Source organism: Castor canadensis, chromosome 17, assembly GCF_047511655.1.
Source record: "Castor canadensis chromosome 17, mCasCan1.hap1v2, whole genome shotgun sequence".
NCBI lineage: Eukaryota > Metazoa > Chordata > Mammalia > Rodentia > Castoridae > Castor > Castor canadensis.
The window spans coordinates 57,697,235-57,715,356 of NC_133402.1; the positions used below are offsets into that span (position 1 = coordinate 57,697,235).

The 18,122-nt window shown below is 35.5% G+C and overlaps 1 protein-coding gene across 4 annotated transcripts in view; it reads right to left on the minus strand.

The window, feature by feature from the left end:
* The window catches only part of Stag1 (STAG1 cohesin complex component), a 369,238-nt gene that overhangs the window by 234,954 nt on the left and 116,162 nt on the right, over positions 1 to 18,122 (minus strand). For 2 of the 4 annotated variants that reach the window (XM_074059903.1, XM_074059902.1), the window contains exons 1-2: positions 16,302 to 16,404; positions 13,777 to 13,945 (exon numbers count right to left, since the gene is read on the minus strand). Coding sequence is in view for 2 of the 4 variants with exons in the window: in XM_074059901.1 (XP_073916002.1) it covers positions 16,302 to 16,404 (103 nt within the window). In the remaining 2 variants the exon portion in view is untranslated. Of the gene's footprint in view, positions 1 to 13,776; positions 13,946 to 16,301; positions 16,405 to 18,122 lie in introns of those variants that run through there. The other 2 variants (XM_074059901.1, XM_074059900.1) reach the window with 1 other exon arrangement.

Below are 18,122 nucleotides of genomic sequence, written 5' to 3' on the forward strand. Positions count from 1 at the left end.
ACTCACAAAAGTCTGTATTTCATACAGATTTGCTTATTTTTTGCCTTAATGATCTTTACCTGTTCCAGGAGCCCATCTGGGATACCATCTTACATTTAATCATCAAATGTTGCCCCATGAAGCTCGTTAGTGACAATTTCACAGGTTCTCCTGATTTTTGAGACTTCAGCAGGTTTAAAGAATATTAATGAGCTATTTTCCAAAAGGTCCCTCATTGGAATTGGTCTGATGATTTTATCATTACTAGACAAGGATTATGGGTTTGGGGAAAGAGGAAAGGAGAGGTAAAGTGTCATTTATATCACCCGTCAAGTCAAGGATACGTATTATCACCATGTTGTGGCTGGCCTTAAACAATTAGTGCTTGTAAGGTTTCTCCACTGTAAAATTACATTTCTTCCCTTTTCCATACTGTACCCTTTGGAACAAAGTCACTACACATAGCCCACACTTAATGGGTGAGGAATTAAGCTCCACCTCCTTGAAGAATACAATATTTACATAAATTATTCAAAATTCTTCCACATGGAACATATGTCTATTCTCATCCCTTTACTTATTCAATCATTTCAGGCAACATTAATTCATCATTACTTTGTACTGTAGGTTATAACTGTCTCAAATTGCAATAGCTTGGCCACTAGGAGTCCTTGCAGCTGGCTCCTGTACTCATTTGACACATCCCTATCATTGTGTGGGGGTTTTTGTTTGGCTTAGTTTATGGCACTTACTGGTACTACAAGATGCTCCAGGCTTGCCTTTTATACTCACTGCCCCAATCCTAGAATTAAACCAATGCTACAAGAAGAGTTGGTACCTTTTACTGTAAAATATTAGAGATAAAGATCTGAACACTAAGATTTTGCCCCTTGTTATAGGGGTATATTTATTTATATATATTTATTTACTGAAAGGAGTATGTGTCTGGTACATTACACGTAACAAAACTCACTCTTTATATTATACAGTCCTATGGATTTTGGAAAATGCATAGTGTTTTATGTGCGCAATTATGGTAACAGTGAAGAGTTTCACCACCTTTAAAAAAACTGTGCTTCACACATTCACCTCTTCCCTCTTCCCACCACTGTGCATTTCTAAAAATCATCATAGGTTTGTCTTTTCCAGATATTTAGGAAAAGGAATCATATAGTATAGAGCCTTTACAGAGTGACAGCCTTGACTTGAATAACAGGCATTTAAGATTTATCAATGGTTTATTACACCACTTTCATTTCACTGTAATAATATACTGCATTTTGATGTTCATTTATGGAATGATGGAAATTTTGATCACTAGTGTTTACCAATTATGAGAAAAGCTGCTAGAAACATTCACAAGCAATTATTTGTGTGGATGTAATTCTGAAATCAGCTGTGTAATGTTGAGTACAAATGTTCAGAAAGACTAAGTCTACCTTGTATGAAATTGTCAAATTGTTTTCCAAAGTAGCTGTGCCAATTTGCATTCCCATCAACAATGAATGAAATTTGCTGTTGCTTCAGATCCTTGAGGAAATTGGCAGTGTCAAGTTTTTGGATTTCAGCCATTCTGCCATACTTTTTTTTTTTTTTTTTCTGGTGGCACTGGGGCTTGAACTCAAGGCCTCACACTTGCTAGACAGGTGCTCTACCACTTGAGTCATTCAGCCAGCCCAGATTTCAGCCATTCTAACAGGTACACACGGTATCTCATTATTGTCTTACTTTGCAACACGTAAATGACAAATAAATAACTCTTTGTATTAAATGTTCTCTGTTTGAAGCCAAACACAGTGGTTCATGCCTGTTATCCTAGCTACTAGGGAACGGAGATCAGGAGGATCCAAAATCAAGGCCGCCTGGGAAAAGTTAACAAAACCCCATCTCAACCACTAAAAAGCTGGAGATGGTCACATGGACCTGTCATTCCAGCTACACAGGAAGCATAAATAGGACTGCAGTTCAGGTGAGCCATGGCATTAACTTGAGATCCTATTCAATTAATTAATTAATTAATTGAGGACTGGCAACGATGCTCAAATGGTACAAACCTAAGCAAGGCCCTGAGTTCAAACTCCAATAATTCCAAGAACAAAACAAAAAAGAAAAGAAAAAAGAAAAAAGAAAAAAAAAAAAAAAGCAACAACAACAAGAACATTTCTCTGTTGGAATTACTGGTGGAGATTATATCTCCTGACTGGATACTAACTAATTCTCTTTACTGTACATGCAGATGCAGTGTCCAACATACTAACCATAAGCCTCAGCATGCAAAACATCTCATTAACAACTTCATATTACATGATGAAATTACAGTCTAATATTAAAATTCATCTCACTCTAGAAATTTCTTAACTGCATATGTGGCTCCCATAATATTTTCTTTGAACACTACCATTCAATTCTAGTGCTGTAATTTCAGTAATCCTTATAACACAAACTTAAACCCTTCAATTCCTTGTTTGTTTAATATCTAGACTTCAGTGGCTCTCATTACCATCGCCTTAAAAGTCCAAACTCCTTGAAATGACAAATAAGGCTATCACTTACCATCTACTCAATCATCTAACACATCAGACACCTGTTTACAGACTACAATTCTGCATATTGATCAATTTAAAGTTGTTTGAAAATATAATTTTGGGGGAGGGAGGGGAGATCCTGGGGTTCAAACTCAGGGCCTAGAGTTTGAAGGGCAGGTGCTCTACCACTTGAACCATGTCCTCAGTCCTTTCTGCTTTAGTTATTTTTCAGATAGGATTTCATGCTTTTTTCCCAGGCTGGCCTTTAACCAAGATCCTCCTATCTCTGCCTCCCACGTAACTGGGATTACAAATATGTACCACCATGTCTGGCTTCTTCTTCGACATACGGGCTTGTTAAACTTTTGACAATCCTGGCCTCAAACTGCAATCCTCCTATTTCTACTTCCCCAAATAGCTGGGATTACAGGTGTGAGACACCACCCTTGGCCTTTGAAAACAAAATTGTTTAATGATCCTATCTAAGGAATCTTAAGCATGTGCTCAGAATAATAGGTATATGTTTAGATTAATACTTATCTTCTCAGTAGCCTTTGTATGAAGAGTGGAGGTTAAACAATGTTATTTTTATTTACTGACTACGTAATACATTCACACCATTCAAAATTCAAAAGGTGATGTTAGTTACACAATAAGAACTTGTTTTCCTAACCCTGTCACTAAGCCACAAACTTCCGTTACTAATAAGCAATACCTACTTTTTTTCCCATGTCCTTCCAGGGACATTTAAACACAGAGAAAACAAACTTGTGTGTATCCATATATCTATTACAGTTTATTATCTATACAAGGCTCTGTACCATTCTATTTTCAGAATCAATGCATTTTATACTCAAATCTATAGCAATACCTAGAGGATGTTTTCATTCTGTCTTGAAAGCTGTTTTCCATTGCATAAATGTACATGAATTTATATAGCCATTAAACTACCAATGGACATTTCTTCCCAATTTGTACTACTACAAATACTGTAATAAATAAACATTTGTATGTGTAGTAAAGTGTGTCACATACACTGGTGTATATACAGTTACATAATTATATATATATATGCACACACACACACACACAGAGTATCTATCTAGTATAGTACACAGTATGTATACTACATATACTACACATACTGTTTATAGTATGAACTAAACTCCATGAACAAAGAAAACCATAAATCTCAGACCTGCGTGCCTTACACCACTGATTATAGCGGGGAAAAAAAGATAAAAACCTATTTGGTCTGTCTAGGGTCTATCTGTTTTATCTACAACATCACAACAGTAATCTTCCTACTACATACTCAGACAGTAATACACAATAAAGAAACAGAAAGACAAAAAAGTTAATGTTTCATAAAGTCAGCCTCTAATACAGAGCAAGAAAAAGGGAAGACCATAATGTAATAGCATACCTGTGATCATTAGCTTGTACTTTACATGTAAACTTTCGCAGCTGTGAGAAGTCTCAGACATACATACTTACCCCACTCAAAGGCATATGTTTGTTTAGGGCTTTGGTTTAAAAGTAGTAATTGTAAGGACTAGGGGTATATACAGCTCTGCAGCAGAACGCTTTCCTAGAATGTGTGAGGCCCTAGATTGGAGTGCCAGCAGTGTAAAAATGATGACAGATAGATAAAAAAATAATTATGACAATTAGTTCAAAGGACAATAATCCATTCGTAAACTTTCAATAACTTTTAATGTCCTAGGCTTCTCTTTTACTTTTTTGAGGCTACCTCCAGAGGCAGTCCTATTCTTGGACCAGAACCGAAGGGTTCTCTTGAATGAAAAAAAAAAATGGATGGAATTCCATGTTAAACTTATTTAGTGAGCCCAGTTCTGAGGCTGTGCCACCTCCAGAACTGAGTCCCCAAGGCAATCTGCCATGCCATAGTAACCTAAGCAACAACCCAGTTTATCCTTAGGTATCATTTGACCCTACCATTATTAGTTTGCCCCAAGGCTGAAGCCCTATGTTAGAATCCAGGCCATCAGGTGGGAAGCCTACAGCAGGCTGTTAGACCACACATGTTAGTCCTAAGCTCAGCACAGACCTTTAAAATACTAACTGACTCTGCCCACAGAGTTTCCATGGTGAACCTGAACAGCTTAATTCCTCACCCCTAACTACTACCTGCCTAGTACATTGTTCTCCCATTAACAGCAAGTGGCTATCTGCTTCAAACTAGAATGTCTAGTTTCTAACTCTTCCCTCATACAATCTAACTTATTCTACCTTTTGCAATTTATGTTTTTCACAATTTTTTTTCACGGCACTAAGGTTTGAACTCAGGGCCCTACCACTTAAGCCACTCCATCAGCCCTGCAATTTATGTTGAAGACCCAAATGGTAATTATGATACTAACAAAATATGCATAACCTCAATCTAATCATAAGCAAACAAACCAGAACTAAGTATCATCAGACAAATGCCCAAGCCTGCATTTTTCAAAAGTGCCAAGATGACAAAAATCAAAGAGAGGCTAAAAGAGGAACTAATGTTAACATATAAGTAGAACTGGATCCTACAGTAAAAGTAAGATTAAACAATGGGGAAACTTTGAGCTTAGCAATTAATTAGATAAAGGTATTCTAAATTTCCTGGTTTTTGTAATTATACAATACTTCTCTAAGAGAATGTCCTTGCTCTTATAAAAGACAGAGTGAAATATGTAAGAGTAATGGATCATGGTCTCTGCCAAGTTATTTCAAATGGCTCAGAAACCATTTGACCCTTACCTCATACTATAAACAAAAACAAAAACCCAATAACCTCAAACTGGATCTTAACCTACATAATAAGAGACATAAAGGAAATTCATAGTGATTTTGGATTCAGCAATAATTTATTAACAGAACACAAAAAAAACACAAATTACTCAATAATCAACAAATTAAACTTCATCAAACAAGAAACTTTTATTCTTTTTTTTTTAATTCAGGCCCTCCTACTTGCTATGCAGGCAATCTACCACTTGAGCCACACCCTCAGCTCTCTTTACTTTAGTTATTTTTGGTGATAGGATCTTATCTTTACCTTCACACCAGCTTGAATGGTACTCCTACTATTTATACTTCCCAAACAGCAGAGACACATACCACCACACCCATTAATTGGTTGAGATGGGGTCTCACAAATGTTTTGTGCAAGCTGGTCTTGAACTGCAATCCTCTCATCTCTACCTTCCAAGTAGCTGAGTTTACAGGCATGAGCCACCCACACTCAGCAAAACTTTTACTCTTACCTGGCACTGCTGGCTTATGCCAGTAGTTTTAGCTACTCAGGAGGTTGAGAGGTTGCAATCAGGTTCAATGCCATCTCCAAAATAACCAGAGCAAAATGAGGCAGAAGTGTGGCTCAAGCAGTAGCGTGCCTGCTTTGCAAGAATAAATGAGTTCAAACCCCAGTCCCATAAATAAAATAATATTTACTCTTTATTTATAAGAAAGCAATTGCTCTGCATCATTTTTTGTTTCGTTTTGCGGTACTGGGGCGCGTGTGTGTGTGTGTGTGTGTGTGTGTGTGAAGGGTTTTTTCGAGACAGGGTCTCACACACCATTCTGCCTCCTGAGTAGCTAGGATTAATGGCACCCGTCCCACATCTTTTTTTTTTTTTTAAAAGCTCATTCTCCCCCCTTCATTGAATTAAAGTGGAGTTTTCATCACAATCAGCTGACCATGTATGTGTGGTTAGGCCTCTGAATTCTATTCTATCCCAAAGATCTGTCATGTCAATACCAATATGCCTTCATTTCTGTTGCTTTACAATAAAACTTGCTGTCTAGTAGTGAAAGTCTCCCAGCTTTGTACCTGTTCAATAATGCTTTGTCTGTTTTACAGACTTGCATTTCTGCATATAGTTTAAAATGATCAACTATCAAAAACAATGAATTTTTTTTAGACGGCAAATAATACAGTTTTTACAAAAACTTTTAAAACGACCACTTAAAAATGGCCATATAAGCAAAATTAGAGATAAGGGCAAAATAGTTTCTGCCAGGGTATCGAGAGGGTGGGGGGAGGGGGGAGAAATGACCCAAACATTGTATGCACATATGAATAAAAAAAAATTTTTTTAATGTCCATATAAGTTGTGAAAAGGTCCTCACTAATATTTATCAACAGAGAAATGAAAATAAAACACACATGGGATACCACTGTATGTCCATCAGACAGGCTACAATAGAAATGACGGGCAATCAAATACTAGGAAGGTGTGGAGCAAGTGGGCAATATATGATGGCAGGAATACAGACAGATATGATGATTTCAGGAAATGGTTTAGTCAAACCCACCAAATTTACACATACACATGCATACATCCTATGAATTATTAATTTCATTCCTGTGCATATACCCAAAAGAAATGTATACTGCTATCCACAAAAAGATATGTACAAAATATTTATAGTATCTCTATGCATAATATATACCCAAAAATGAAAAATAAGGAAGTGTCCACATATAAGAGAATAACTAAGAAATAGAAGTATATTCATACAATTGATAATAACTTTGGACTATTCATAATAGCAGGTATCCCTAGATAAAACAATCACTGGACAGGCACTGGATATTTTTTCTTACTTTTAGTGTACTAATATTTGAATGCAGGATCTCACACTTAGTAGACAGGTTCTCTACCACTTGAGCCATACCCTCAGTCCTTTTTTTTTAAGTTATTTCTCACATAGGATCTCACACTTTTATCCCAGAGCTGGCCTTCAATTGTAATCCTCTTCCTACATATGCCTCCCATGTAGCTGGGATTATAGCCATACATCACCATGTCCAGCTACTTTTGTTGAGATGTGGTCTTGCTAACTTTTTGCCTAGGCTGGCCTGAAACTGTGATCCTTCAGATTTCTACCTCCTGACTAACTGGGATTCCAAGTGTCCATCACCACATGTGGCTCCTGCATTTTTTATCTTTGTTTCACCCAAATTATTTTCACTCACAGTTGATTAAATCCTTAGATGCAGAATCTGTAGATACAGAGGGCTAACTGCATATCCTGATCTTGACTATAATTACACAAATGTGTAACATAAATATAAAGTATATGAAATGTGTGTACATCTAAGATTTGCATAATTTACATAAATACATGAATACAATAAAAACCTACAAATCCAAGTCCTCTGCTGCCTCCTGTTATCATCAAAGAATTCAGCCTACACATCTTCAAAAAAAGGCAGCAGCCTTAAGAAATGGTTAGACTACTAAGTTTGAATATTCCACAAATATACTGAAGTTTGTAATTTATGGTTCATTTATTCATTTATTTATGCAGGAAATATTTATTTAGAGGAAGTACAAAGAAAAGAATTAAAAAGCATAGACTCTAGAATCAAATCTAATGTTTGAAAGTGACTTAGCAATGTCCTAGCAAGCCTAGGTAATTTAGTTCTAAGCCCTACTTTTCTCAACTATTAATGGGACAGTATTATCTCTTCACAGAATTATTATAAGAAGTATATTAATAACGCTTGATACAAAATGCATGCTCAGAACATGTTGGTTATTAGGTATTTTTACAGTGTAGTGACACAGTGTTCTAAGCACTAGAAGAGTAATATAAATCTAAAAATGATAATACTAGTCCTCATGAATTTTACATTCTTCTAATGAAGAAGGGCAGGCTACTTGACTTTTGGATTGGCTGGTGCTTCGGTCTTCACATAAAATAAAATAAATGGTGCCCAGAATAGTTTAACACCTTAAAATTTTCAAAGATTTCACACATTCTACTGTTGTTTTCAGCCCACAGATTTTTAAACAATTCATTCCATAATCATGTTTTCAGAGTACTACAAGAACACTTTAAGAACTACTGTATCCCCTTCACTGAGATTCCCTTTTTTAATGTTCTACCTCATTTGCTTTATCATATTCATTTCCTTTCTCTCCATCTTTCCCCTTTTTTGTCCCCCACCCTATATCTCTCTCTCTCTCTCTCTCTCTCTCACACACACACACACACACACACACATTTGAGTCATTTGAGTGTATGATGCAGACATGATGTGCTCTAAATAAGGACACTCTTCTATATAACCATAGTACAATGAGCAAAACTAGGAAATGAAAATATTTAATTCTTCAATGTAATTGACAAATGCCAAAGAAATTTCACCAATTCTCATGTCTCTCACAGTAAAATGATCCAAACTAAGTTCACACATATTTAGTTGTCATTTCTCTTTACTTTCTTTTGATCTGGTCAGTATTTTTTTAGCTCATGACCTTGAAATTTTTAAAGAGTAGCGGCCAGTCATTAGTCTATAAAGCATGTCTCAATTTAGACTTGTCTGAATTTGCATTTTCAGCAAATATACAAGAGAATTAACAGTGTGTTCCTCTCTGTGTGCCCTGCATTAGAGTCAGAATCTGAATTTGCCCTGTCACTAGTAATTTTAACAACTTGGTTAAACTAGTGTGTGCCAAGTTTCTCTAATATAAAATGACTTTCTTATTTTGTAATTTTGAAAGTATTTTGTGATAATAAATATGTAACAGCTCTTCATCAAACTTTCATCCACTTGTTTTAGCATCTACTTGAAGATTCTGCTCTGAAAAACCAATTATTATGGTAGTTGTCAAATTGTGATTTTCTAATTCTATCAACCTTTTCAACTTTTATTAGCTGGCATTCTATGTATGGTATCAGTATGGACTTAGATATTCTTTTCTTATTCAAGGGTTAGGGCTACTGTTACTCATTCTGATTCTCAAATTTGCCCAGAAGGAGCTTTCTTCAAGCTAGCTTCTGTATTCTTTGATATGTCCTCCTCATTATTCTTTACATAATCTCTTCTACATAAAGATGTCTCGGACTAATCTTGAACAGATTTTGGCCAGGTCCAAAGACCAAACATTTTTCTCTAAGGAGTGCTGATTGCTTTTAGGGGCAAATGCTATTCAGAAACCAAGATATGAATGCTTACTGCTACAGAGATGTTATAGGCTCTGGGCTCTCTTAGTAGTCTTTCTCATACACATACATACATACGTACATTCATACAGAACTATATTGGTTCAGTATTTATCTATATACACTGCAAACCTTGAGCCCATTACTGATGCCAGTTTCAATTCCATACCAAGTTCATTCTAGCCTTTCACCCTTGAATCCCTTTCCTCAACAGTGAAAACTTTCACTCTCACTAGTCTCAACATTTTTGCTTATTTGCTCAATCCTTTTGTGTGTGACCAATCTCCTGACTTACTTGTAAACTCTTCACTATACAGTCACTCATTCTAGAAACCCTGATAAGCTGCAAATTAGATTGTTTGAATTGTAAAAATTAGTAAGATTAGTATTAAGATAAGCACAGGCAGAATTTAGGCGGAAAAAAAGGATTCAAGGGAAAAAAATCATGAGGAAACATCATGTGTATACATGTTTACATGAAAAAGCAAAAAACCACATATAGGACAAGAAAGATACATTGACTGGTTATGAGTCGGGAAACACAATAAAATATGAGAATGCAAGAGAGGTTAGAAAGAATGTTTCCCACAAGAAAAGGTACTGTGTGCTCCTTGAACATGTTTAAAGGAAAACATATACATATAACGACCTGGTAGCACTAAAAAGGATGGAATGAAAAGGGGCAAAGTCTAAAGGCAGAAACATTAACAGTTACAGACTCCAATAAAATGAGACCTAAATAATTATGGTAGAGAACATTGCTTAGGCATTAAAAATAAAGCAAAAAATTAAAAATATAAAATGCATAATTCTAAATAAAAGTAGCAAGTAATTTAGAAGTTTCAATTAAATAAAATCACCTGCTATTCTGTGATAATTGTCTTTTTATTCAACATCTTTCTCTATATATGAAGACAAATATTAAGAAATAAGCTGGGTGCCAGGGGCTCACACTTATAATCCTAGCTACTCAGGAGGCAGAGATCAGGAGGACCATGGATTGAGGCCAATCTGGGCAAACAGTCTGCGAGACTCTATCTCAAAAATACCCAACACATAAAAAAAGGGACTGGCGGAGTGCCTCAAGTGGTAGAGCACTTGCCTAGCAAGTGTGAGGCCCTGAGTTCAAACCCTAGTACCATCAAAACCGTCAAAAGCAAACCTTTAGAGATATAAATGACATAGTTTAATTTACCTCTCCTACTCAGCCTATACCAATATGAAAGTTCAATAGTGTTGAGAATACAGAAGTGCTGGTTCTTACATAAATAACACAACAAAATCCTGAATAAAACATAAGACCAGACCCTCAAGATAGCTTACTGATGTGCCGATACACATGACAAATAGAAGCAACATGAAACCTGGGATTATATCCCAAATTAGAAAAAAAAGTATTTTTTTCTTAAGGGTATTAATAAGACAAGTGGGCAAGATGTGAATGAGCTGTACAGGTAAGGTCAACCTTATTTTCTTGATTTTCACAATTGTACTTTGTTCTTGATTTCAAATAAACACACACAGGAGCTAAGTTGTACCATGGCGACAACTTACTCTAAAAGAGTTAAAAAATAATAGGTTTATCATATTTTATATAGCATATATTTTAAATATAGTATGTGTGTGTACATATATAGAGAGTGAAAGCACGAAAGCACATGCACAAGGAAAAATAGGATAAAACAAATACAGTAAATTGCTAACATCTGGCCAATCTACATAAAAAGTATCTTAGCATTCCTTATTGAATTCTTAGAACCCTCTGTGTTGAAATTATTTGCAGATAAAAAATATTTTGTAAACTTCAGAGGCAGGAAGTGATTTAACAAAATTAAGACACCAAACACTCAAACATTTATTGAGCATTTACTAAACAAGGTGAAACCCTTGCAAACAGCAGTAAACGAGTCACATTTTAAAACCCCTGCCTTTGTATGGCTTGCATTCTAGCTGCAGAGTAACAGACAATAAGCAGGCAAGTACAATGTGTACAGCAGGTCTTCCTTTTCCATGAGTCCCACATATGTGGGTTTACCTAAGACCCAAAAATGTATATTGTTTCTGATGTGTACCTATGCTGAAGGTGTTCAGATTTTTGCTGTCATTATTCCCTAAACAATACAGTGCTACAACTATTTACATAACATTTAGACTGTATTAAGTATAATAAATTAATCCACAGATGATTTAAAACATACAGGAAGACATGTGTAGCTTCTATGCAAATATTATGCCATTTTATACAAAAGATTTGAAGATCCAGGAGTTTGGTATCTGTGGGGTACACTGGAATTAATCCCCAGCAGATACTTAGGGACAATTGTACTATGTTAGATGACAATGAGTCATATGCAAAGAGAGGAAAAAAAAAAAACATGGGCATGGACATACACCAATAAGGGAAATTGTGAAGTTGCACTGGGGAAGGGTAGGGTTTTGTAATGGTAGATACCATCGTTAGGGGTGATCTTAATGAATGACATTTTAGCAAAAATTTAGAGAAAGGTGAGAGGGGACTATGTTGATGTTGGGGGGTCAAAATAAATGAATAAAAGTTAACATTCTGAAACACTGTCTTGAGATAAAGAATAAGCACAGTAAGTTTGTGACTAGTTTCATAGTTTTACATAAAAAATTTTCAAATAGATTAAAAAGGATTTGCTAACAGATTGATACAAGGTTTATGGCCTGGGCAAGTAACTACTAAATTTCTGCTGTTATGGAAAACAGGTGAGCAGAAGATAGAAAGCTCAGGAGTTTTGTTTTTTAAACATCTTTGGTCTACTACATTTCTAATTGAAGAGCTCAAAAGGCACCTGACTATGAATTTGGAGTACAATCTACATTTCTTTTCCAAAGCCATAAATCCAGGTGACATCAGCTAAGTCATGAGATTAAATGTGATCACCAAGGAGGTAGTGTAAATAGACAGGTATGATGATGTATCAGTATAATCATGAGGTCATAATCTTGATAACCACAGTGTTTATTTAGAGACCAGAACAGGCATACCTTATTTTACTGCATTTAGGATACTGAGAAGGTTTAAGACAACTATGGGTGAAGAAAGTCTACTGGTGCCATTTTTTCTAACAGCATGTGCTTATCTCATGTCTCTGAATCATATTTCTTTCTTTATTTTTATTGTTGTGCTGGGTGGGGTTACACTGTATGAATCGTATTTTGGTAATAAAATATTTCTAACTTTTTCATCTTTATGATATTGTTTATGGTGATGTGTGATCAGTGATCGTTGCTGTTACTACTATTGTCATTTTGGGGTGCCACAAATTGCAACCATGTAAGATGTGTTGTACGTGTTCTGATTGGATGTTCCCCTTCATGTCTTCATCTCCTAAAGTCTCCCTATTTCCTGAGACAAAGTAATAGTGAAATTTAATACTAATAACCCTGCGATACCTTGTAAGTATTCAAGGGAAAGGAACAGTCTGAGATGTCTCACTTAAAATCTAAAGTTATAAATGATTAAGCTTGGGAGAAGACCTGTCAAAAGTTGATAAAGAGCAAAATCTAGGCCTCTTGCACCAAACAGTAAGTCAAGTTGTGAATGCAAAGGAAAACGTCTTGAAGAAAATTAGAAGTGCTACTACAGTGAACATGAATAATAAGAAAGCCAAACAACCTTATTGCTGATTTGGAAAAGGTTTTAGTAGTCTGGGCAAGGAAAGAAAACATCTTCTTAACTGGGCCTAATCCAATGCAAGGCCCTAACTATCTTCAAATTCCGTGAATGCCAAGATAAGTAAAGAAACTATAATAAAAAAGTTTGAAGAGAGTAAAGGTTAGTTCATGAGATTTAAAGGAAAGAAGCCAATTCCATATCACAAAAATACAAGGTGAAGCAATGCTGACGGAGAAGCTGCAACAAGTTATTCAAAAGATCTAGCTAAAATAACTGGTGAAGATAGCCAATACTAAAGAACAGATTTTGAATGCAGATGAAACCACCTTATATTGGTGGAAGATGCCATCTGGGACGTTCATAGCTAGAGAGGACTAGTCACTGCCTGCTTTAAAAATTTTAAAGGATAAGCAGACTGTCTTGATAGGGCCTGCAGCAAATGATAAATTTTAAGTCAAAGCCAATGCTCAGTTACCATTCTGAAAATTCTAGAACCCTTAAGAATTATAGTAAATTGACTCTGCTTGTGGTCTATAAATTTAATAAAACTTGGAAGACAACATATCTGTTTATAACATGATTTACTAAATATTTTAACCCTAATATTCAAACTACCATTCAGGGAAAGAAAAAAAAAAACGCCTTTCAAATTAGTACTGCTGATTTATAATGTACCTGGTCATCCAAGAGATCTGAGGAAGATGTACAATGAGATTAATGTTGTTTCATGATGCTAATGCAACATCCATTCAGCAGCCCATGGATCAAGGAGTAATTTCGACTTCCAAGACTTATTATTTAAGAAATACTAGAGCTGCCACAGACAGTAATCCCTTTGATGGATCTAGGCAAAGCAAATTGAAAATCTTCTAGAAAGGATTTACCACTATACACTCCATTAAGAATACTTGTGACTCATGGTAAGGGGACAAAGTATTAACATTACCAGAAGCTAGAAATAAATAAGTTGATACCCACCCGAACTGATGTTGATAATATAATATTACCTTCAGGTATGATAGTAATGTCTTCATTTGTTTCTGGTCCATATTCTGTCCACAAGACAGGCCAGAAAAACTCTAATCTTCTGCTACCCTCCTATCTTGGAGCTATATCCACGCCTCTCCCCCAAAAATTCTGACCTATCCTTGCCCAATAGATTATAGGATCCTTTCCTCATTACACAGGCGTCCTGCCCCACATCTGGAGGGAAAAATAATGCACAACATGGCCAAGAAGAATGCTGAATCAGAAAGGTCTTACAGGGTCTTCCCACTCAGTCTGTTTAGCATTAGGTATGCAATGAAGTTTCTAGAAAACCCAAAAGTTCAGAGTTCAGAAAGATTCTGGAAAACCGAACAAGGAGAAGTTTCTGGAGAATCGCAAGACTAAGTGGGCACTGATGCTCCCTGCTCCTTCCCTCATAATTTGCCCTACACATCTCCATCTGTATTTTCTGTAATATCCTTCATAATAAATGGGTAAAAGTAAGTTTTTCCTTGAATTCTGTGAGCCATTCGAGCAAAAAAAAAAAAAAAAACTCAAGGAGGGGACTGGGGGAATCCCAATTTACAGAGTGGTTCAGAAGTACAAATAAAACAAACTAATTTGCAACTGGCATCTAAGGGGAAGGGTCAGTATTGGGGACTGAGCCTACAACCTGTGGGATCTGACACTGTAATGTCAGAACTGAATTACAGGACACCCTGCAGATGCATGCTGCTATAAAACTGATTGCCTGTTTGTTGGTGGGGGGAAATTTTCATATCTTTTGAAATCAAAAGTCTGTTGTTGTGGACAAATTTGTTCATTCCAATACTACCGTACACACTGTAGTATTTACAAATGGAATAATAATTAGGATTATCCTTAAAAGTAACATGAGAAGGAGAGGTGAGAAGATGAAGTAACTGTTGAAGCTAGATGATGAGTATATGGGAAGGCTCATTATTCTGTATGTCTCCTAGAAAAGAAGGCTAAGATTTTTTTTTTTTTAATCTTCTTGGTTCGGTTTTGGATGGTCATAAGTATCTAGAAATTTGTCCATTTCTTCAAGATTTTCAAATTTACTGGAATATAGGTTCTCAAAGTAGTCTCTAATGATTCCCTGGATTTCCTTGGTGTTTGTTGTTACCCTTCCCTTTTCATTTCTGATTTTACTAATTTGGGTCTTTTCCCTCCTCATTTTAGTCAGATTTGCCAGGGGCTCGTCAATGTTGTTTATTTTTTCAAAGAACCAGCTTTTTGTTCTGTTGATTCTTTGTATGTTTTTGGGTTTATTTATTTATTTATTTGGTCTCTATTTCATTAGTTTTGGTACTTATTTTCATTACGTCTCTCCTGCTTGTTTTGGGTTTTGCTTGCTCTTATTTTTCTAGGAGTTAGAGATGTAGCATTAGGTTGTTTTTTGAGATCTTTCTGTCCTTTTAACATATGCACTCATGGCCATAAACTTTCCTCTTAGGACTGCCTTTGTTGTGTTCCACAGGTTCTAGTAGGTTGTGTTCTCACTTTCATTTAGCCTCCAGGAATCTTTTGATTTCCTCTCTTATTTCTATTATGACCCACTGATCCTTGAGCAATGTATTACTCCGAAGAGGCTAAGATTTCTTCTAAGAAATAAGAACTTTTATGAATAGGAAAAAAATCTGCTAATTGCAAATCAGATGATAAATGAGTATAGAATACTACAGGCCTTATCTCCTTGACACACTGTTACTACTCTCTCTGAAAATTTCTGCATGCTTAAATGACAACTGTAATTCTTAGAATATATTATAAGATAATCCTTGGTATCTTGAGCTTTCCCTCTGCTAATCTTGTCAATCACGTATCAATAAAAATATATCCTGACCTTGGCCCCCAGCTCCAAACTAATATTACAAAATACACACTTAAGAGCTCCCAAGCAATCAGAGTTGCAGGTGAATAGCATGAGGTCTTAACTAACAACACTTCATTCAATGTTTATAACTTCCTCTGGGTCTTTACATGGATCACCAAGTATGGGCAGCCAAAAGCGGGGGAAAAAAAAAAATCCCTGTTTAGCCAATGTACAAAGTTTTCAAGAATCTCTAGTGTGTCAGTGAAACAAAAGTAAAAAGTATTAAATTATTAGTACTAGAATTAACAATCAGCTCATATGAAGCTGATTTATGGGTACACAGTGAAGGAACATAGAAGACAAGTACAATACGTACTGGAGGCCGGCCGGGGCGACCCCTTTTTCTTTTTCCTTTGACCTCTGTTTCTTCGAGTTCGCTGCCAGCATCGGAATGGGCAGTAGTTTCATTAGTTGAATCCCTAGAAAATGTTATATTATTTTAGTACACAAATTAGTAAATACAATGCAGTTCTATCCCAGTATTTTCCTTACTTCCTGCTGTATCACTGATGAGAAATGATTACCACTTCTGCTTTCAGAAACTTTTCAGTAAACCAAAAATGTTGTCTTCCATAATGTCACATAGCATTAACAAAAATGAATTCCTCAAATAAAGTAGGGAAAAGAGGAGGAAATTACTGTGGAAATGGCAGCTGCTATACAAATGATAATGTAAAATATAAATGCAAAAGATTCTAATTCTTCAGTATAAAAAGATGAAGGTGTAGGAGAAATTTTAAAAAACCATTTAAGCAGTATGACATTAAATGTTTAAAAAGTGGCTGTTCAAAAATTAATCTACACAAGTTATTATAAATGTTATTAATACAAAGGATGAAAATGTACAATTTATGAATAATAAAATACATCCATTACTGTAAATTCCAGATAGCCATCTGATTCTCACAAAATGATTTTGATAATTTTGGCCAAATATGGGTATTTAATCTATGGTTGCAACTGATGAATAAGCAGTAGTTTTTTCTTCATATGAATGAACAGTATTTAAGTAAAATGGAAAAGACATCTGTTGCAATTTCACTTGGTAGTCAATACTGTGAACAACTTCTTTGCAAAATCAGGTAATAGTTCTCAGTACTGCAAGAATATTTACTTGATTTTTTTGTGCTACTTATGGCTACAGATTATCTGCTACACCTTTAAGTTTAGTATCATTATTAACAGTCTCACACTTTGTTAAGTCTACAATCAGCAAAAAACATACATCAAGTCATGATTTGTGGCATTTGTTGATTTTCATGCTATAATACTTCCACTACAGCCAATTTCATAATACCAAAGTGTTGTCAATGAACCCAGAGTTGTAAAATGATGGACAGCAGCACAACATTAAAACATCCACCATACATGTAAAATGCGTGGCAATAGTAACAGGGGCTGGGCACATTGGCACATGCCTATAATTCCAAATACTTGAGAAACGATCACGAGTTTAACTAGCCCAGGAAAACTTATCTAGGAAACAAACAAACAAATAAATATATAATAAAAGGAGGAAGGGGGTGTAGCTCAAATGGTAGAGTGCTTGCCTAGCAACCTTTAGGCCCTAGGTTCAATCTCCAGTACTGCAAAACAACAACAAAAATAGTGACATATAACATAGCTATAAAAGTGATCATTTTGAGTATTTATTACTCTTATTTTTAATATTATTACTTAAGTTTATACAATTTAACTTTTTCTAATGGCTATGTTGAACTTAACTGGCTTACAAAATTCCTGAAAATTCTGGGCTCTGACAGACCAATACAGGCTGGCACCAACATAGCACTGATAAAAGTACAGATCCTAAAAACAATCTTTTCACTAAATTCTACATTACTGATCTGCCTAAAATGATCTGCCTAACTTCAAATACCAGAATGTTATATAGTCTAACTCACAATTAAATTTCTCAATCTGCTTCACTAATGCTCTTCTTAGTCTCATTCCCTCTTTGTATTGATTCTTTAAAGCTCAATTCTCAGTGTGTATTCGTCTCCCCTTGCACTGAACTCTTTTGGAGATCTCTTCTACTTAATGTGTAACTTCTATAAAAGTGACTTCAATGATTTATCAGCAAACCTGACCACCTTCCAGATGCCTAATTAAAGATTATTAATCTCCTTTTGGGCTT